The 19899-nt window shown below is 36.9% G+C and overlaps 1 protein-coding gene across 2 annotated transcripts in view; it reads left to right on the top strand.

Annotated features, from left to right (window-relative positions):
• The window catches only part of VCAN (versican), a 104548-nt gene that overhangs the window by 6707 nt on the left and 77942 nt on the right, over window positions 1-19899 (top strand). For both annotated transcript variants that reach the window (XM_010982005.3, XM_010982006.3), the window contains exons 2-5: window positions 4778-4853; window positions 10563-10940; window positions 14016-14190; window positions 14276-14403. In XM_010982005.3, the coding sequence (XP_010980307.3) occupies window positions 4784-4853; window positions 10563-10940; window positions 14016-14190; window positions 14276-14403 (751 nt within the window). In that variant the 5' untranslated portion in view covers window positions 4778-4783. The remainder of the gene's footprint in view (window positions 1-4777; window positions 4854-10562; window positions 10941-14015; window positions 14191-14275; window positions 14404-19899) is intronic.

Below are 19899 nucleotides of genomic sequence, written 5' to 3' on the forward strand. Positions count from 1 at the left end.
CATCACAGGAACTGGTGAAATAAAAGATGCTACATTCACGTAGGGGGAATCTATGCAGTTGTTAAAAACAACACAGACAAACTATATTAGCCGAGTATTCTCTGAGATATACTGTACTTTAAGCGAAGAAAGTCGTGTACCACACGGTGTATATAGAATGCATCTACTTACATACAAAATGGGCATATTCATTTATTCAACAAATATTTGCTGGGTGTCCTGGACATTGTAGATGCAGCAGCGACCAAAACATCACAGACTGCCTTCCTGGAGCTCATATTATGGTGGGCAGAGAAAGGCTATTCCCAATTATACATCTACAATGTGCCATGATGAAACTAGAGCATGAGGAAGAGACTGGAGAGTGCCATGTGCTTTAGATCAAGGATGAAGATCAGGCAGAGAGCAGAGTAGTGCTAAGGAGCAATGACATGAGAAAGCTTAGCCATGTCCAGGTCCAGGAATCCAGTCAGAGGTAGGTGATAAATTCACATGGTGCCACTATTCCTGTGAAGTAAATTCATGACCCTTCATGTTTAAACCATGATATCTCATTCTGCATTTCAGAGATTCCTCTTTTGAGAAAGTACCCAGTAGCAACATGATGGACAAGGCTCTTTACATCCAGTTTGTGGATGAGGTATCCTAGACCTTTGATTGTCTAGGGTAACTAATTCGAAAACTCTAAGACATACCATTGTGTCTGCATCCTTAAGTCACCCTTTGCTCAGTGGAGCTTCCCCCAAATTAAGAGAGAATACTAAATATCTGTTTATTAGAAGCTTGGCTCTCTCTTTCTCAGAGGCAACCAATCTTGCATGACCCTTAATCCCCTCTGCAGACATTTCTCATGGATAGACATTTCTCAAGGTCCTGTTGACCTTGTCTCTTGTGTCTCCTAGGCAATTAAACAGCCTGAGTCAGCTGTGACTTGATTGTTCAATGGCCTTTTCCTCTTCTCATTGACTTCACTGGAACAGAAGACTAAATATAGGCACTAGCTCTCATATGGCCCAGGTCTTTCTATGCAGACAGACTTGTTATCACTAACAGATAATGCTTACAAGACAGCCACAGAAGAGCAGAAGAATAGAAATAGGGGGTCAGAGTGGTGCTTAAAATAGAAAGAAATTTCAGAAAGTTTCTTATTTTGTAAACTCAGAGAAGGCAAATAGTGTGTGTAACAACCATGAACATGGACATAGACTTATGAAGATTAGAGAAATAGAATGAATGCCCATGGACTCTAAAGGAAGAAGCAATGAAAATGTAGGTCTGAAGCCAGAATTTTGGGCATTTGAGTTGCAAACTCCAGTGACTTCAGGAAACAGACATGGAGTGGAAGTGGACAAGAGGCCAAGTGGGGCCAGTGATAACCTTGAGTGCACAGAGCTAAGGCCAAAGGCTGATGCTTGCTTAGTATTGATGATTGACCAGCTAGAATATGAACCTAGAGCTGTTAGATCTGATTTTCCAAAAGAAGTCAGAGATCTAAGACTTGGTGTGAAGACTCAAATTTTAAATGTTGGCAATTTATTTAAACATACTCATGCAAATATATTTAAAACATGGCTGATCTTTCCCTTATACTTTTAATGCACTGGCTTCCTTCCCTAACCTTGTTAGGGGTGGCCTTACTTGGGCAAGTGATGAGTATATTTGCTTTACAGATGAAGGACTGTTTTCCCTCTTCCCTTAAAAAAAAAAAAGACACTTTTATAAGGATGAAGTATGGCACAAAGAGTTAGACTTTTGACTATCTGTCCTGGATTTGAAATTAGGATGCAGAAGACCCATTTCTGGTCAGGGTTACACCTTCTCCTCTGATACTGTTACTGACACTGGATATTGATAAACATCTGATACAATTGAATCACAGTAAATATCAAGTGTATTTCAGGTGTTAATTAGCATACTCACCCATATTTTAAAAGACTGTTGACATTTGTCTTCAGAGTGTGTTTGTGAATAGAAAATGGAAGCATTGGTCATGCATTTCGTCCACAAACCTCCCTCAAGGGTCTAGTCTGAAGCTGGCACTGTGGAAATATTGTGGGAATTAGTAAGTTGAATACGATACTGGCTCTGCCTTCCAGAAGCTGACTGTTTCACGTAGGAGATAAAACGTATTTCTAAGTAGTGATTCAAAGCACATAGCATTAAGTTATGGGACAATTTACTGTAAGCATGAAGTTGTACACAGCTATAATGGCAACCCCAGTTATAATTTTCAAATCCAAGAGCTTTAAATACTTTTCTTTTTACTATTAGTGATATGACACCAGGAAGAAAACACTAATAGAAAGCTTGAATTAGAAATTGTAATAATAAAAATCGAGTACTGAATATACTGTGTATCACTGAGCTATTTTATCAGTTCTCACAATCACATCAATAAAGTACTGCTTCTCACTGTTAAGTAGCTACTGGAAATGAGAGAGTTAGTAACTTACCCAAAATCACAGAGTATAAGCAGAAGATTCAGAACTTGAATTCAGGGCTATTTGACAGTGGAGCTCAGACTTTTAACATTATGCTTATAAAAGTTTCCTGAAAAAAAGGAAAAAAATAGGAACCGTTTTTCTTGAAAGACAATAGGAAATTATTATTAATAAGCATAATTAAAGAAAGCTTTCTTATTTGGATTCAGTTAGTACTTATGGAATGCACTGTCTTTAATAGCATTGTATGATACAATCTAAAATTTCATTTTGTTGGAAACTTGAGGGTATGTGAAATTGATATTTTAATTTTTTCCTGAAATATTGTAATAGTATTGAGATATAGATAAATAATTCCTGCTTGTTGTAGTATCTTATTAAAAAATCCAGAAACGTAGAGACCTAATTTCCCAGTTAGTGTTTAACAACATCCATTAGCATATCTCAGTAATTATATGATAAATAATAAACTTAATTATCAAGGTTAATTTAGGATTATCAGCCATATACTTTTCACTGTGAGTTGTCAAATGGCCTATTGATGGAAAATGTGAGAAATATAATGCATTAGGTTAAAAAACAGTCTTCAGGAAATAGCTAGAATTTTATAATTTTGATATAGAAAAGTTCTAACGTTTATTTCAAGAAATATAAAATAAGCAAATGGAGAGGAATATCAAAGAAAAATAAATAGCTGCCATAAATTATGACGTTGAGTTTGAGCCCAAATTGGACTTGGATTCTTACAGCATTTACTTCTTTTTAATCTACATTTTCTAAATAATATGGAATTTAGATATTTTCTAAAGAAGTTGTTTAGGGCACTAACTCAAATATGTGTCAGTATGCCTTCAGCTACAAATAACTAAAAGCCTTGATTTTATTGGGTTTAAACAATAAAGGAATTTATTATCTCGCATAAAAAAGTTCTAAGGTGTGGCTGGCTGTAGGTCTAACACCTGAGCACTCAGCCCTATCTTTCCTGATTCTGTCTCAACTTCATCCAAGAGGCTATTTTATATATTCATGGATACAAGATGGATACAGCAGTTTCACAAGATATAGCCTATCTTGACAATGTCCGGTGAAGAAAAGCAACCATCTCTTTCTTTTTTCTCTTCTTGAAATGAATATGTCTTTCCTAGGAGCAACTCTGCCCTGCAATATCCTCTCACATCTCATTGGCCAAAATTGCATCATATACTCATTTCAAAACCACTAGCAAAAGAAATGAGACCAGTGTAATTGACTTAGAATAATCAGGATCATCCCCTCAGGTTGAGATTTGACTCAAGTTCCTCTAAAGGATATGACTGCGTGAAGGAGGGTATTCTAGTATGGATTCAGGGTTTTGTTAGAAAGGAGAAAGAGAAATGGCTACTGGGTAGCCAGCCAATGATGGCATTATAGAACCGTTCGAAATGTAACTGAGAAGGGAACAACTGTGGAGATCAAACAGTCTTCTGCAGTTCTTCTGAGTCTGGCTCTTTGATTTCTAGATGCTTCCTAGCAATGGTACTTATTCTCTTCATAATGATAGCTTCATAGAAATTTGAGCTGGAAGGGACCATTCTGAGACCCAGATTTGTCAAATGTCTTCCCCAAAGTGCCACAATAAATTAATAGCAAAGCCAGGGCAGGGTTTCTTGATGCTCAGTACAGGGTGTTTTCTTTCATTCTTTACCCTTCAGACTGTTGGAACTGCTTTAAAACTCATGGCAAGCACTGGTCTTTTCTGTAATTAACAGCTCCTTATAATACATTTATTTTGTTTGTTCAGTCTCCTAGAAACAAAATTGAGTCTGCTTTAAAAAGCCTGCTGAGGTCCTTGTTCTTTTCTGGTACCATGAGCATAAACCACCAAAGGGTTTCCTCCTACCTCACGTTTGATGTGAATCCCTTTTTTTCAACATCTCTCCCTATTGCTTCCCCATCGTCTCTTGCTCCATCTATGACCAACTTCCTGTTTCTAAATAGACTTTGTGGTTGCCTCTCCCTCCTTGGGCCAGCTCCTAGCCGCTAGTTACTTAGGCTGTGGTCTGTATTGTTCTTCCAACAGCCTACCCCGTTGTGGTTGCCCCACACGTCCACATTGTTCTGTGTCCCCAAACTGGGTTCTGGAATTATTTTGGTAACTACCACATTGGGTGAGAGTCAAACTAATAATTAAAGTGTTGGGACAACTTCTCCTATTGCAAGGTTCCTTCTGTTTTTACAATCCAAGAGGAGCTGCTTCTTGTACTTGTATTATATATAGTGCAGAAACAGCATGTGATTTAGGGCCTCCCACAAACCTGAATGCTTATGATTCACTTTGTATTTTTCTTCGTTTCTAGGACAAGATGTTGATAACTATAAAGAGCATCTTATGGATGTGCTCTACCTTAATAGCTGCCCATGCACTACATAAAGGTGAGTGTGGTAACAGTTTCTTTAAGACTCATTGAAATAAAAATTGGAGTACTGGGGCATGGAATGCAAATATGAAATCATCAAAATAAAGGATTAATTTTTGATCTATTTGTTGCTTAACACTTTTAGCTAAAATATTATTAGGCTAAACACAATGGTTTTAAATAAATCAATCATAACAAAATAATGAACAGTATGTAAAGAAACAAATGGGCTTTCAGTTACTTCCCAGATTACTTTCAGACTGTGCAAAAAAGCTCACATATGGCATTGGGCATCTTTTTAAGTTCTACCTTCTTAAATACCACTCAAAAGTTTTCCTATTTAAAAAAAAAAAGACTAACAGTAAGGAGGGAAGAATTTGAAAAACGTCAAGAAGATAGAGAGAAGGCTGATAGCCAAGCTTTTGCCCCAACCTCCATCTCTCCCTTTCTCTCAGTAACTGGATAAGTACATATGCACTGTCTTTCTTAGCTTTAAATTATATATCCACCTAACGAGGGTTCTGTGATTCCAAAATGATGAACTCTGGTCCATGAAGAAAGATTCTGTGCTGAATCTCAGTGATCTGCCCCTGTCTAGGTGACTCTCCAGACATAGTTTCCACTTCTTTCTCACACTCTGTGCTTCAGAGTATCTGAAATCATTTACAGGTCCATTCATAGACCTGCGGATTGTCTGTTTTTTTCAGGCACAATTCCTTCTGCTTCTGCAGTTCCTTCTCTCATTCTCTATGGTTCTACTTTAGTTCATTCTTCAAGTCTCAGAGTATCACTCCATCTATTGGTTCATCCATCCTTCCTCCCATCCGTGCATGTATCCATCCACTGACAATATTGTTTGAATACATTCTATGTGCTAGGTGTTAGTCTAGGTCTCCAGGGTTATATCAGTAAGTGAGCCATACATTGTATTGGATTTCATTAAACTTAATCTCTTTATTTACATGAGACAGGCAATAAACAAGTAAACAAACAACCCAAGTACTTTTGAACTGATGAAAAGAAAGCAGAGTGACATTATAGGGAATGGCATGGGGTGGCAGGGAGGTAGTCAGGCCACCTTTGGTAATACTTTGAGAAGGTAATACTTAAATTGATCTGGTAATGACGAGGAGGAGCCAGCCAGCTGAGATCTGACCCAAGTTAGGAAGAAATGCAGTGTGTCTGAGCAGCAGAAAGGTCACTGGAGTTGAAGAGCAGTGGTCAAAAAGAAAGTAGGAAAAAAAAAAAGTAGGAGATATGGACAGAGAGATAGGCAGAGATTAGTTCATGTAAGTAGTAATAGTATCTAACACTTGGAAAAAGTCTTCCTATGAGCCAGGAGCAGTTTGAAGTGCTTAACATTAGCTTGTGGAAACATTCATTACGTGTGTCATCTAGAGACAACTGAGGTACCGAGAACCTAAGAGACTTGCTCAAAGTCACTCAACCAGTAAGTAGCAGAACTGGGCCCAAGGTTGTCCCGGGAGTTTGTGAGCTTTACCACTGTGTTACATTTCTGATCCATATAGGGCACTGCTGTCTTTAGAAAAGACAGAACTTTATTCCCAGTGCAATAAGAAGCACTGGAGGAAGGGCTGAAAGTTTTCACAGGTGCAAGACATGAGTTGGTGAATGTTTTGAAAAATTCCGTGTTTGCTGCTCTGTGCAGATTTGATGGTAGGGAAGCAAGAGTGGCAGCAGGGAGATCATTTAGGAGGTTAATGTGTTAGCCTGTGCATGAAACGGGGAGCTTGTATCAGGTGGTGGCAGTGGAGCTGGAGAGGAAGTGAATTGGCTATGTGGAGATGGAGGATTTAGACCAACTAATGGGTTGGATGTGGTGTGGTGAGGGCAAGAGAGGGAATCAAGGATGAGCTGACTTCTGAGATGGCATCCCCTTTCCCCACCTCTCATCCCCCTTTCCGGTCTTTCTCTGTGTTCCCATTGTCCCCTGTGCTGTTACAGCTATTACAGCCCATACCACTTGTTTATGATATGTTATTCCTTGTTTTCCTTCCCGAGTAGACTGTAGCTTTGAGAGAGCTGTTCTTCATTTTCCAGCAGAGTTCCTGACACACTTCTAGCACTTAGTCATTGTATGTATTGAGTAAATAAGTGAATGAATAAATAAACAATGTGTGAATACCACAATGAATGACCTAGGTGGCCATTAGACTCTAGGCTCCAGCAATGCAACAACAACCCAGGAGCTGTCTTCTTCAGCATTTTCAGAAAGTAAAGTTGAAGGTTATGGAGAGGAAAGAACACCAGCATCCAGTGAAGAAGGAGGACATAAGAAAGAGATAAAGAAAAGGAGTTGGTTTGGGTGGGTAGTAATAGAAAGTAATTACAGAGAAAGGAAAGGGAGGACCTTGAAGAACAGGACAACTATCCCTCTGCTGAAAACAAAGAAAAGATTCATACAAACAATGGGGAGACAAAGCAAACACTTATGGTATACCTCCTTGACAGTATTTTAAAAGAGTGACAATAGCTAACAATATTGAGTCGTTTCTACATATTAGGCCTTGTTCTCAGTATTTTACTTCATAACTTTTTTAAAATTTTAATTCTCCATGAGTTAAATGAGACGGGTGCTTTTATTCTCATTCTCCCCGTGAGGAGACTGCGACACCAAGAGGTTTGGAGACATAGCTAATGTAGAAGATGAAACGGCAATTTCGTGATGGAGCCTGGAGTCAAATCCAGGCCGTCCGGCTCCACAGTCCATGTTCTTAACCACCGTGTTGTACTTTACCCCCAAGCATCAAGTTCTTCGTAGATCTGTGATCACTATTAAGAGATGTCCTTAGTTTGGGGCTCATTTCAGAAGAATTGTGACTTTTCATATGGGGGGGGTTAAAAGTAAAAAATGTAAGATCCATTCATACGAAACAGATTTGCAAAGTTCACAGTGGATCACACAGCAGTAACATGTTGAGTCAATACAAGTACTCTCATCTTAAGGTTTTCTCTTTTTATTTCTGGGCACTCAAAAGATCAATGACTAACATTAATAAACACCTTCTCTACTGGCTTTATATCAACACATAAAGAACTCTTTGCTTTCAGAATGCCCATTACATTGATTATCCAGCATTGACTACGTTATTTGGATATTCCTCTAATATCAATAAATGGAGTCAGGCACAGTTATGAATAAATGAATGACTGAGAGTGATATTACCACTTGAGAGGGTGATAAATTCCCCTATTCTCAATCTGACATTTACTTGGCCAAGATCTCTGTGTGTGTGTGGTCAAATTGTACAGAGAGAACTTACATCATCCTTGCTCTGCAGAATTTACTGACAGAGGATGAAAGGCGATTATTCATTATCTAGAGATCTCTTCCTTACTGTGTCCATTTAGACCACAGACTATCTGGTGGGAATAGTGAACTTTCTATTAGCAATTATTTTTATTTCTTGCATTGTCAGAGTTTCAGACAAGCTCTTGCAGGTAGCAGTTTTTGTTTTTGTTTTTTTTCTAACCTGTATAATCTATAAACATTATCCTCTGAACTCCTAAATTTCTTTCTTAAAATATTTAGATTTGGTAAACTTAGTTCTTGTTACCCAGTGCATTTAAGACCCAAGATTTCGTACACAAAAGACTTGGCCACACAGCTTTTTGTTAATCTTGTTGTTAAGGCTGGATTCTGTGTGAATATATATTTACATCTAACTGAAGCTTTTAATCTTCTTGTATCTATAAACATCCAGAACAGTAAATAACCCATGGTAAATTGCCTTTTGACGTAATTTTGTTCTAATATGTCTTTTCATTATAGCACAGTTATTGGATAATGCTCTAAGTGTCAGAAACCTCCCAACTGAATCAGATAGATTGGGCTAAATCTCATATCTGCGCCGATACCTCTAAAATTGTGAAAAGAACTATAATTTAGTAATGAATATTAAGGAATTGAAAGCCACTTAAACTCATTTTTAAGGAGGCAATAAAGTCTTATAATTTATACCATAATTGGGGTTGATGGGAAGGATGTTTCTTCTCCATTAAAAAAGCAATGTTTTATTATTGAAGTTCGTCATCTAAATAATTCTTCAGGAGGGAAGATAGGATTTCCTAGAACATACGATGAATATAAATTAGGAGATTTTTAGATCATAGAATTCTCACCCCTTCCTTCCTCAGGAACCCTATTCTTGAGGAAAAACTGCAAGGTATCTTTGTGCTGTCTTCATCTTCCTGATGGATCCAATCTGTTTGAAGTTAAATTTCAATCTTTAGCAATAAAGAGCACTTTTTTCTTAAAGAGCATAATATCTTCATAATCTCTAATTGCAGTTTTCAAAATGACTTATACACAACTGAGTCCACAGGGCTACACCGACATCTGTATCATTTCTGATGCATGTCCGTATTGAGATGTGTGTTACTAATGCCTTTGACCACTAACACACTGTTAGATACATATAATTTTGTCAGTTAAGAAGCATGATTTCATTCCACTTAGAGGCTACTATAACAGTTCATCATATTGAGAGTTCCTTGTGCATTAATGATAATTTCTGTTCTTACTACCAACACATTGTCTAGCCAGCTAGTAGAGACTGAAGATAGGGAAAAGAAGGGGAGGAGAGGTATAGATTCCTGTGAGAGTGAAAGGACATTTGCTTTTGCATGCGAAGGTGTTAAATTGTAGTCAATGTATTCTTACTCATTAAAAGTTGAAGGGCTTAAAATGAAAGACATTCTGTAGATTAATACTTTAGAAGGGTTAGGTGAAGAGGAGCCAACTTTCTCCCTAGGATATAGTTGAGAGGTAATGTTTCACTGCAAAGCGACTGCAGCTGGATTTGTCATTATGATGAAAGCTTTTGGTTTGGATACTGAAAGAAAGAGGGTCCTTCGAGTGTTGCACGTCCCCCTGCTCCAGTCCACTGAAGTACTTTAAAATTTTTTCACCTCCCTTTTGAGTTTTATTTTCATTTCCTCTAAGATAACGTGGCAGTTATCTTAATCATTTTTTGTCTTCTGACCAGTAGACGTGAATCTGTAGTTCAACATTGGTCCAATCTTTTAAACCTACATTGCTGAGTCTAGTCTTCTCCTGCCCTTGATTCCCTGCCTTCCAAACTTACCTTATTTTATCATTTATTTTGTTCATGTTAAACACTAAGTTACAAATACTTTAAAATGAATGCAATATTTTTAGCACAGAAAAATACTACTCATGTCTGGAATCTAAAAAAAAAGAAAAAAGAACACATTAATGAGCTTATTTACAAAACAGAAACAGCCTCACAGACATAGAAAACAAATTTATGGTTAGCAGGGGGAAAGGAGGTAGGAAGGGATAAATTGAGAGTTTGAGATCTGCAAATATTAACTATTACACATAAAATAAAAAATGAAATTTTTCTGTATAGTACAAGGAAACTATATTCAATATCTTGTAGTAACCTATAATGAAAAAGAATATGAAAATGAATATATGTATGTATATGTATGACTGAAACATGCTGTACATCAGAAATTGACACAACATTGTAAACTGACTATACTTCAATAAAAAATGAGCATTATAAATCCCTGTCTTTGTTATAAAACATTATTAAAATTGTATACTTTTATGTATAGAAAGTCATTCTAATTATTTCACATTTTGGAGATATAGCTAAACCCCTCCAAGGGTTCTTATTCATTGACATATTTCATGGACTCAGTTTGTTAATTTGGTATTTTTTCTTTCCTCTAGTCAAAGTGGAAAAAAGCCCACCTGTTAAGGGCTCACTCTCTGGAAAAGTCAACCTACCGTGTCATTTTTCAACCATGCCTACCTTACCACCCAGTTACAACAACAACAGTGAATTTCTCCGAATCAAATGGTCTAAGATTGAATTGGACAAGAACGGAAAAGATTTAAAGGAGACTACTGTTCTTGTGGCCCAAAATGGGAATATCAAGATTGGTCAGGGCTACAAAGGGAGAGTGTCAGTACCTACACATCCCGAGGACGTGGGCGATGCCTCCCTCACCATGGTCAAACTGCTCGCCAGTGACGCGGGCCTCTACCGTTGCGATGTCATGTATGGGATTGAAGACACACAAGACACAGTGTCACTGACCGTGGATGGTAAGGCTTGGGGAATTGTAAGTAGGTAGTATAGCGCGATACTTGGTTCAGAAGTGTGGTGGAACAACATTCAAAAGTAGTCATTAATCAGGGTGTGGACAAGTGGGGAAAAACATCATTCAAGCCAGCAGTCCATGTCTTTCACCAAAAATGAACTGTTATTTGTTTGGGGATCAAAGAAGGTGACTTTTTATACTGGATATAATGAATACCTCAAGACATGGTATTTTAGCTCAAGAATCATTACTTCATTATTGAGAACAATGATTATTTTTTAAGACTGTAAAGACTGACCTACATTTTGTTTTAATTCTTACGTATGTGTGTGTATGTGTATACATGCACACACACACACACACACACAAACTCTTTCCTCCTTTTTCCCACTCCCTTAAAATGATTATTAAAATCTTTGAATTTGCTTTTATGAAATATAAATTACGTATTAACTTACATTGAATAAATAAGGCACTTAATAAGTACCATGGTACATATCATAGTGCTTTAAAAAGGCTAGGATGCAATAAACACTTAAATTGAATCAAAACAAGTACTCAGTGAATTTTTTTTAAGGTCAATACACTAGTTGTTATCCATTAAGACTTGCAATGAGACATTTTAGTTTTAGCCCCCTTTCAGTGGTGGTTTATATGTCATTTGAATTTAAGTTAGGAGACAAAGCAAAGAAAAATTGCTTTAATTGGGTACACACATCATGCTGTAGCTCTTGGAAGCAGAATATTTTGGCAGGTTATTAAGCAAAATTCTAATACCCAGGCATGATGGAACAGATTTTTCTTCCAACCCTCCATTTCCCTATAAAATATTTACCTTTCAGAAATATATACAAACGGTTTTATTAAAACTCTTTCTTGTGTAGCCAAAAGGAAATACTTCGAATTTCAGATGTGACAAATTCATTTTCCAAACATCCTTTTGCATTCAGATTCTATTGCTGTCTCCTATAAATCTACTTTTGTATTTTCCAGGCATCCACTAAGTATCCTGGTATCATTGCTTTTTTAACCTTTTTATCATTTATTTTGGTTAGCCTAGGATTGTTTTGTTCTACTGATCTCTCTCTCTTTCTCTTTTTTGTATAGTGTAGGATACACTGTATATAATATATATATATATAATATATATAGGGTTAGATGCACACTATATATAAATTTATATATATGTCTTTAAAATCCCAAAAGGAGTTCAACAGCTCTTACAATTTTCATCATCACAGAATTAGCAGTGGATTTGCCCCTTGCCCCTCTGAAACAATGGAAATCCTCACTTAATCCCCTTAGCCCCATGACGTCTTCAAATTATCCCAACAATTGCAGATACTTATACAGCCTGATATTCCCTGCCTTGGTCATGGAGTCCCCCTTGTGCCCCCTTACTGCCAATCTTCAGTGCACACGGAAGATTTTTAATTACCAAGAAGGCTATTTGAAGCTTTGATCAACATAAGACTAATTTGAAACCATTCAAAGTCTTGCTTAAGCCTTAGAGATCATTATAAGCTATCTCTCATACTTATTAGATAGCACCATATATACTTCCTGGTAATTTTAGAGTCATTCTATAAAGGTACATATTTTCTAAACCGCATTTGATCAGTAATGGGAAAATGAATGTTAATTGTCAGTGCATCTAATTGGTACCTGTGCAGGTCTTTTTACACTGATAGAGGTGCTTATCTCTGACATTACTAGTCTGCTGCCCCATAGACACTTCATTGGCACATACCTGTCTTGGAAGAAAGAGACAATCTAAGGATGGGCATTTGGGAGACAGTCTTATAGTTAGAAGGCAGGCTGTGAATGAGAGACTGTTGTCAACTCCAGAAAATTACCAGGAATAAAAGGAGAGTGGAAGACATTTAGAAACCAAAATTAATTCTGCACAACAAAAAAGTAATCTTAAATGATATGACTCCTAATAAAATCTCATCCGTAAGACCCAGTTGCCCCAATTTATATTTTCCAGTGACTTCCCAGGCACATTAGCTTGACTCACTTTGCTGTCTCATGGAAATGAGTCACCATATTTACTCCAGTTAAAAACGGAGATGCTCTTGCTGAAGTGGGAGGAGAGAACCAACGCTGCACCCCCTCAGCTGCTGAGGAACAAGCCTTTGAGTGTTCCTTGAGCCCTGGAACACAGTTAAGAACCACTAGTTTATGCAACTCCTAAAATACAACAAAGTGGAATTTGAGGCACATGCCAGGATGCCTGGCTTCTACCCAGGAGAGTCTGGAGAACTTTATTTCAGGCCTTCTTTGGGATAAAAATCATACATTTTACCTTTCATAGCGGACACCCTAAGTTATGCTGATCAGTTAGTGAATACGATAAACATTTATCATAGTAGCCTATCCAACATCTTTAAATTCTATACCTAATTTGACCGTCACATCAATCAAATAACATGAGCAATATTAGTTACACTTTATGAGGGAGGAAATTAAGGCTTATATATGATTAAGGAGCAAATTAAAGATTGGAACAAGCTTTCCCACTCATACATAGCCCAGTGTCTTTTCCATTTTAGTCTATTGTCTCTGGAAATAAGTATCTCAGTGTTGTATGTTTGAAGGAAGTGGTGTTGGTGAAGCAGTTTTGTGTGCTTCTATTGAGTTGGCCCTGAGTGAAAGCATGAAGGAGGACAAGTTGATCTTGCGGCCCCCTTAACTCTTTTTGCATCTCCTGCAGCACCTACTCCCTTTAGTGGTCCAGTGTTCTCATGATAGCCTGAATACTACCTGTAATTAGGACAACCAGTCACCATTTGGGATTTAGTGGCTGAAATGTTTTTCTTCGATAGCTTTCATGGGAACAGAAAATTCCTGGCTGGGGAACGCTAATGGAGCAGAATAGGACACCTGGCTGAAGGGCAATTCTGGGGCTCCTGAGATCACCATAATTTTGCATAATGCTACAAAAAGTAAAAATAAAGAGTTATCATGATGTTATTTCCACGTTAGCAAGTAATCTGACATATCACTCCAATGAGAAACTTCACAGTTTGGTGGAAGACTTGAACATGCCTGTAAATGTCTGCTGCTTTCTTTGCAGGGGTTGTGTTTCACTACAGGGCGGCGACCAGCAGGTATACTCTGAATTTTGAGACTGCACAGAAGGCTTGCTTGGATATTGGGGCTGTCATAGCAACCCCAGAGCAGCTCAACGCTGCCTATGAAGATGGATTTGAGCAATGTGATGCAGGCTGGCTGTCTGATCAGACCGTCAGGTGAGAGGTCTGGGGGCTACCAGCTTTAATTCATTAATTTGGGAGTGAGAGTAAAGTGCTACTTCCTAGTCCTTTATTTCCCCAGATATCCCATCCGGACTCCCCGAGAAGGCTGTTACGGAGATATGATGGGCAAGGAAGGAGTTAGGACCTACGGATTCCGTGCTCCTCATGAAACTTATGATGTGTATTGTTACGTGGACCATCTGGATGGTAAGATGTTTAAATTTCTATAGCTTCACTTGAACTTAGAGAGTTGAGGACAAGACTGGGAGCATGTTGGAGTAGAGCAAGTCTTCATGCTTGTTTGGATTCCAGACAGCAACATTTGGTTTAAATGACCGTATGAGTCTGTGGTGAAATAAGCTTAAATTAAAGTGGGAAGAGAAGGAGGGCTGTGTAAATGGTTATGGAGGTTTGAAATGTCTTTAGTTAATGGCAGGTTTGCATTCAGTCATGCTGCTATTGGAGTGTTTCCAATACACTTTTAGAGCATTAAGAATAGAAACCTGTAAGGGTGGTACCTATTCTTGTAAGAACTTCAGGTAAAAACCAGTAGTAACAAACCACTGGGAATCTAAGTGCTGATAAACATCCCAAAGTGCAACTAAATAACGCAAACTAGCCCAGGAAGGATTTTCACATTTTTCTTCTCCTCTTGTTCACTTCACTGCACTAACATTTAGAGCAATCACTCATTCATTCAATGAATGAACTCATTTTAAAAAAGCCCTACTATGTGATAGGTACTCTGCTCATTGTTAGAACTATGAAGCCAGTTAAGATATAAGCCTTACATTAGAGATGCTTAGAGTCTGATTGATTCTGGGGCTATCATTTCTCACTCAGCACGTGTTAGAGACTCAGAGTCAAGTTTGAGTTCTATAAGGGAGACGTTCTCTAAGGACACAATACAGTTTTATTATAAGGCACATGAAGTAGAGGTTTCTATGACTCTTGAAATGGAATTTCATGTGTGTCAACAGGTATCTTAGAAGCCTAATTATATAAATAGAAATACTGCATTGAGTTATGCTTTTAATTTTGGCTGGGTACACATAAAAAGAATGATCTCAATTTTGTTACATGTGAAATGAGGAGATTTAACTAGATAATTTCCATAGTCCCTTTCACCATTAAAATTCAATGATTCTATGAATTGAATAAACAACCTCACAGACTGAAAACTAGAAAATAAGCAGCTTCTATTTGCCTAAAGCTTTGACTCAATTTGAATAGGAAGACCTGCTCCCAAGAAGGCTGCTTGGGTGTGGTTCTCTAGCATCTTAACATTTTTATTGTAACTATCATTTAAGACAAAAATGTGTTTCCTAAGCCAGAAATTCATATACTAACAATTTTCGTTTTTTACAGGGATAAAGGGAAATTACATGTAAAATCCAAGTCATGAGATAGAGAGAAACAAACAAATGGATAGATAGATAGATAGATCAATCTCTTTTATATTTCTTTTATAGCTAGCTAGCTAGCTAGTCTCCTTCCTTTAAGTTTAATTTCAAGTTTATTTTAAGTTTAATTAACTTTTTTCATGGAATAGGAGGTGGTTGGTAGAGAAATCTGATTCCAGGAAATAAATTTGGTTATTGCTATTTCAGTAAGATGGAAATTCAGAAAAGGTGAAATTTGTTTTATCACTGTTGTTTTAATTTAGACTAATATCTATTAGAGTGATAGTTATTAAAATTTCAGGTATGCTGGTAATACTAGAATTAAACTAGAGGTAGTTTTTGAAAAAGTGTACGTAAGTTCTAATTACCTAAAAGATCTTTACCAAATATAATTGAAATGGTGACTTTCAGGTACAAATCCGTGGTCTGATCCTAATATGAATAAGTGTCACAAGTGAGCCTCCTTGATGAAAAGACAGGCTTATGTGCTCACAATGTCACTAGAAGGAGTGCCTATGGGCTCCTGTGTGTATCTTCTCTTCAGTCTTATCCCGTTACAGTTACTGAAACCCCACTCCCTAAAGCTACAGAATCTCTGCCTTCTTTGAAGCCAGAGGACTTTCTATTTCTGCAGAAGTCCCAGAGATTCCATGCCCTCTATAAATACAGTGTGAGATACTTTTGACAGGTCTTGGTGGTAGAAGGCCTGCCAGGAATCACTGGCCACATTGTACCCATTGAGAGCTGGCTCCCCCACAGTCTGCTCAGAGTAACATAACTAGTATTTGGGGAAAGTTGGGCTGTCAGAAGGGTAATTGAGGATGTGCACATAGACCACGATGAAATGGATTTACTAGTTGTATAAGAGTTCTTCTCCACCTCCATAAACATCACCATTTCTAGGGCAATGGTTATTGGTAAAACCAATCTCTGTATCGATGTAACTCAACTGTATTTTATACAGTTATATATTTACTTGGGATAAATGTTCCACATATTTGATGACTGAAAACTTGTAATGTGTAATATAACATCATTTTAGTTGTGGTATTAACACCAAAGCAAAAAAAAATAAATAAATTAACATTTTTGTCACATTAAAGTTAGAAAGATAAAAGAATCAGTATAAGTATGAATTCAAGCACTGGCTGAAATTTGTGTCAGCAGAGTAACAAGGCTTTAATTTGTTTCATAGAAGGAACTTGACAATTTACAATGACATTGTTCTGGAAATATTTCCCTCTTTGTTTGTTGTCCCTTGGAATAATTAGCAAATTTTTGGAACCTGGTCTTTCCTTTCTTGACTTGAAATTGGACTTGGTGGGAGGTGGTGGGGTTAAAGAGACCTTTTGTGACTGATGATGTAGGAGGAAGGTCACAAGATGATTCTTGTAAGGTCTCTTTCTCTGCTTTACTGAAGTGTATGTTCTCCCTTTGAAATAAAGACCACTGGCTAAACTGTGATTTGATAAAAATTCTTGTGGAAAGTTGACTTTGTAAAATTACATCTGATACTTTAGTTGCCACGTTGATAAAAGATCATTTGAAAGTGAGCCAAAGTTCCTTTTAAGAGATATTTATTGCTATATTCATGGGTATAATAATTCCCACCTATAATTCATTGTATCTTTGACAGCCAATTGTGTATGTGAGAGGTGGTGGGGGCCAGTCAGAATTAGAGATATTAATGTACTCAGAATGCCTGTAATGGAATGTATACTCAGTTATAAACCAAGTGCAATTACTATAGATCAGAAGTAATATTATTCCAGATGGTCTAGTGAAAAAATCAATTAAGTATAAGATGAAACCTAGTTCAAAAAGACAATTAATTTTGTCTTAATTTAGTTATTTGTCATGAAAGATATTTAGTTGACAGAATGTCAACCATCTGTTTTTTTCTCCTCTCTTATTTTATAATGTCATTTTTATATTTCTTTATAAAATTCAAATAATTATACTAAACTAAATCCAGCCAGTTTGAGGGGGAGAAAAACCAATCTGGTTCTTATTCTAAGGTGGTAATTATAATACAGTTATGCATATACATACGATATTCAATTCTATTTGTAAAAATAACCTAGTAAGTTTAAGAGTGTTAACACTAGCTTATATCCACTAGCAAGCAATTTCATTATTAGCTTGAGTCCTTGGAAATGGTGACTTGTTAGCCATGATTCAGTAACAGAACACTCTTACTAAGAAATTAATGGAATTAAGATTCTAAAGTAGGAATATAGAAGTTAAGATCCATAAAATTATCCTTTCTAGTAAATTTAATCTGTGTTTTCTGCTAAGGTAAATTTGGAAAACATTGAGAGGGTTTACAATAGAGTTGAGATGATTAAATAGTTCAGAAAATTGGGTAAAGGATCGGAGTAGTTTGGGAGTGGTAAAGACAATGCCGAGGGAGGATTCTTGGTTAGTAGGTAAGTAACTCATAATTAAGACTAGGAAGGACCTCAGTTGAGTCCCAGCTTTGTCACTCATTAGTTGTGAGATCCTGAACAAGGCTTTACCTCTCTAAGCTTCAGTTTCTTCTTGTGTGAAATGGGGACAATCAGGATACTTATCTTTTAATCATGGTATGAAAATAAAATAAGTTGAGGTCTAAAGCTTTTATCACACCATATAGCACAAAGTGAGTGAGTGCTCAATAAATAATAGTTGTTATTACAGCTTCTGGGTATATGAAAGTTCCTTTATTTCTACTGAATTCAAAAAAATGAAGATGAGATAAAATTGCAACTCTGTGAATTAGGTTCAATGTAAGGAATTTTTTTTTCTGACAATAATTATTGTTAAATGTAGAAAGAATCCTGACAGACTATAAAATGTCATCTCTGAAAGTTTTTTCAACTAGAATAGATCTGAGATGTTATGAGTGCAATGCTTCGTTGAAGTCTGGGACATGGTACTTCAGAAAATATAGAAATAACTGAAAATTGGTCACTTTATGAAGGCAGGTGACTTTTATGTCGAGGTATTTTGAATATGGTAAATTGCTTGAACATTTTTAAATAATTTAAAAAATACCCTGGCAAAATAAGAATTCCCACACTCTCTCTCCTAAATTGTTTGAAATCAGCTTATTCTCTGATTAGAACATTATCTTCTTGAACCATAATATTCAGGAGTTAATCTGCTGTCTGACCCCCCCACAGAAGGTCATGGGCATATAAACACATTCACTTTGCCACTGGGAGATTTAAATACTTGTGAAAGTGCTTTGTGAACTCATGAATTTCTGTGCTGAAAACTGGCAATTTCACAGGAAATATGTGTGTGTAGTTCTATCCATAGCAAAAAATTCCTAGATAAGATAGATACGAAAGTATTGAAAAGAATGGACTCCAATGTAAATATTTAAGCTTAAAAAAACACTCAAATGTTTAAAAATATCTTCAATTATTTTTAATGAAATGAATAGGTTGACTGTTCATTTGGTTTCTTTTTGATAGCAGGTACTTAAAAGAAAATAGTTTCCTTTATACAATGGTTTAATTCTCTCTGCAGATACATCAGAGGGTAGATGAAGTCAGACTGCTTTCTTTCATGGTTGACCCTCTTAGGTTCCTGCAAATGAGTCAATACTTCTAGTCTTGTCCCCAAATCTTACAAATGATTGATCCAGGAATTCCTTGCCCCTGACATGGGCAATCTTGGGAACCTACATCCTAACCTTCTATGGCCTGTATTTTCCATATAAACTTTCCATGTTGGCTTTTCCTTCACCTGAAACAACTACCACCCAATTATTCCAATTCCCTGACTTTCACACAAGCTTCCCAGCACTTTGATGTATCTGTACTCTGGGCTCTCTCGTTCATCCCACATGCCCTTCCTAAGTCCTAGTTGGTCTCTCTCACCTTTACCATCTCTGATTTTGAATATATGGCTATAATCACCCTCCTGCAAATGTTTGCTTACTCCTCCATCTTCTACTAGACTATGGATTCTGGGAGAGAAGGAACCACATGTATCCCTGCTATGTCCTTGGCACACAGTAGGTGCTCCACAGATGGAGGTGAATAAATGAGTGAATTAATAAATTAACCTTGAAACTGTACGTATCCACTCTACTCACATCGATTTTTTCTTGCCCCTTGGATAACTTCACATCTCTCCAGGCTTCATCACAATCCTCCTTCCAAATATTTCATTGCTCCAATTTTATTATTAGTTTGTTTAATTTCATTTTTGCTCCTTTGTATGTAAATGAATCAAATGCTTTGTGGGATGAACAAAAGGACACCAAAAGAACAAAAAAATGAAAAATGGAAATAATAATTTTTAGTTT

Source organism: Camelus dromedarius, chromosome 3 (genome assembly GCF_036321535.1).
Source record: "Camelus dromedarius isolate mCamDro1 chromosome 3, mCamDro1.pat, whole genome shotgun sequence".
In the NCBI taxonomy this organism is placed as follows: domain Eukaryota; kingdom Metazoa; phylum Chordata; class Mammalia; order Artiodactyla; family Camelidae; genus Camelus; species Camelus dromedarius.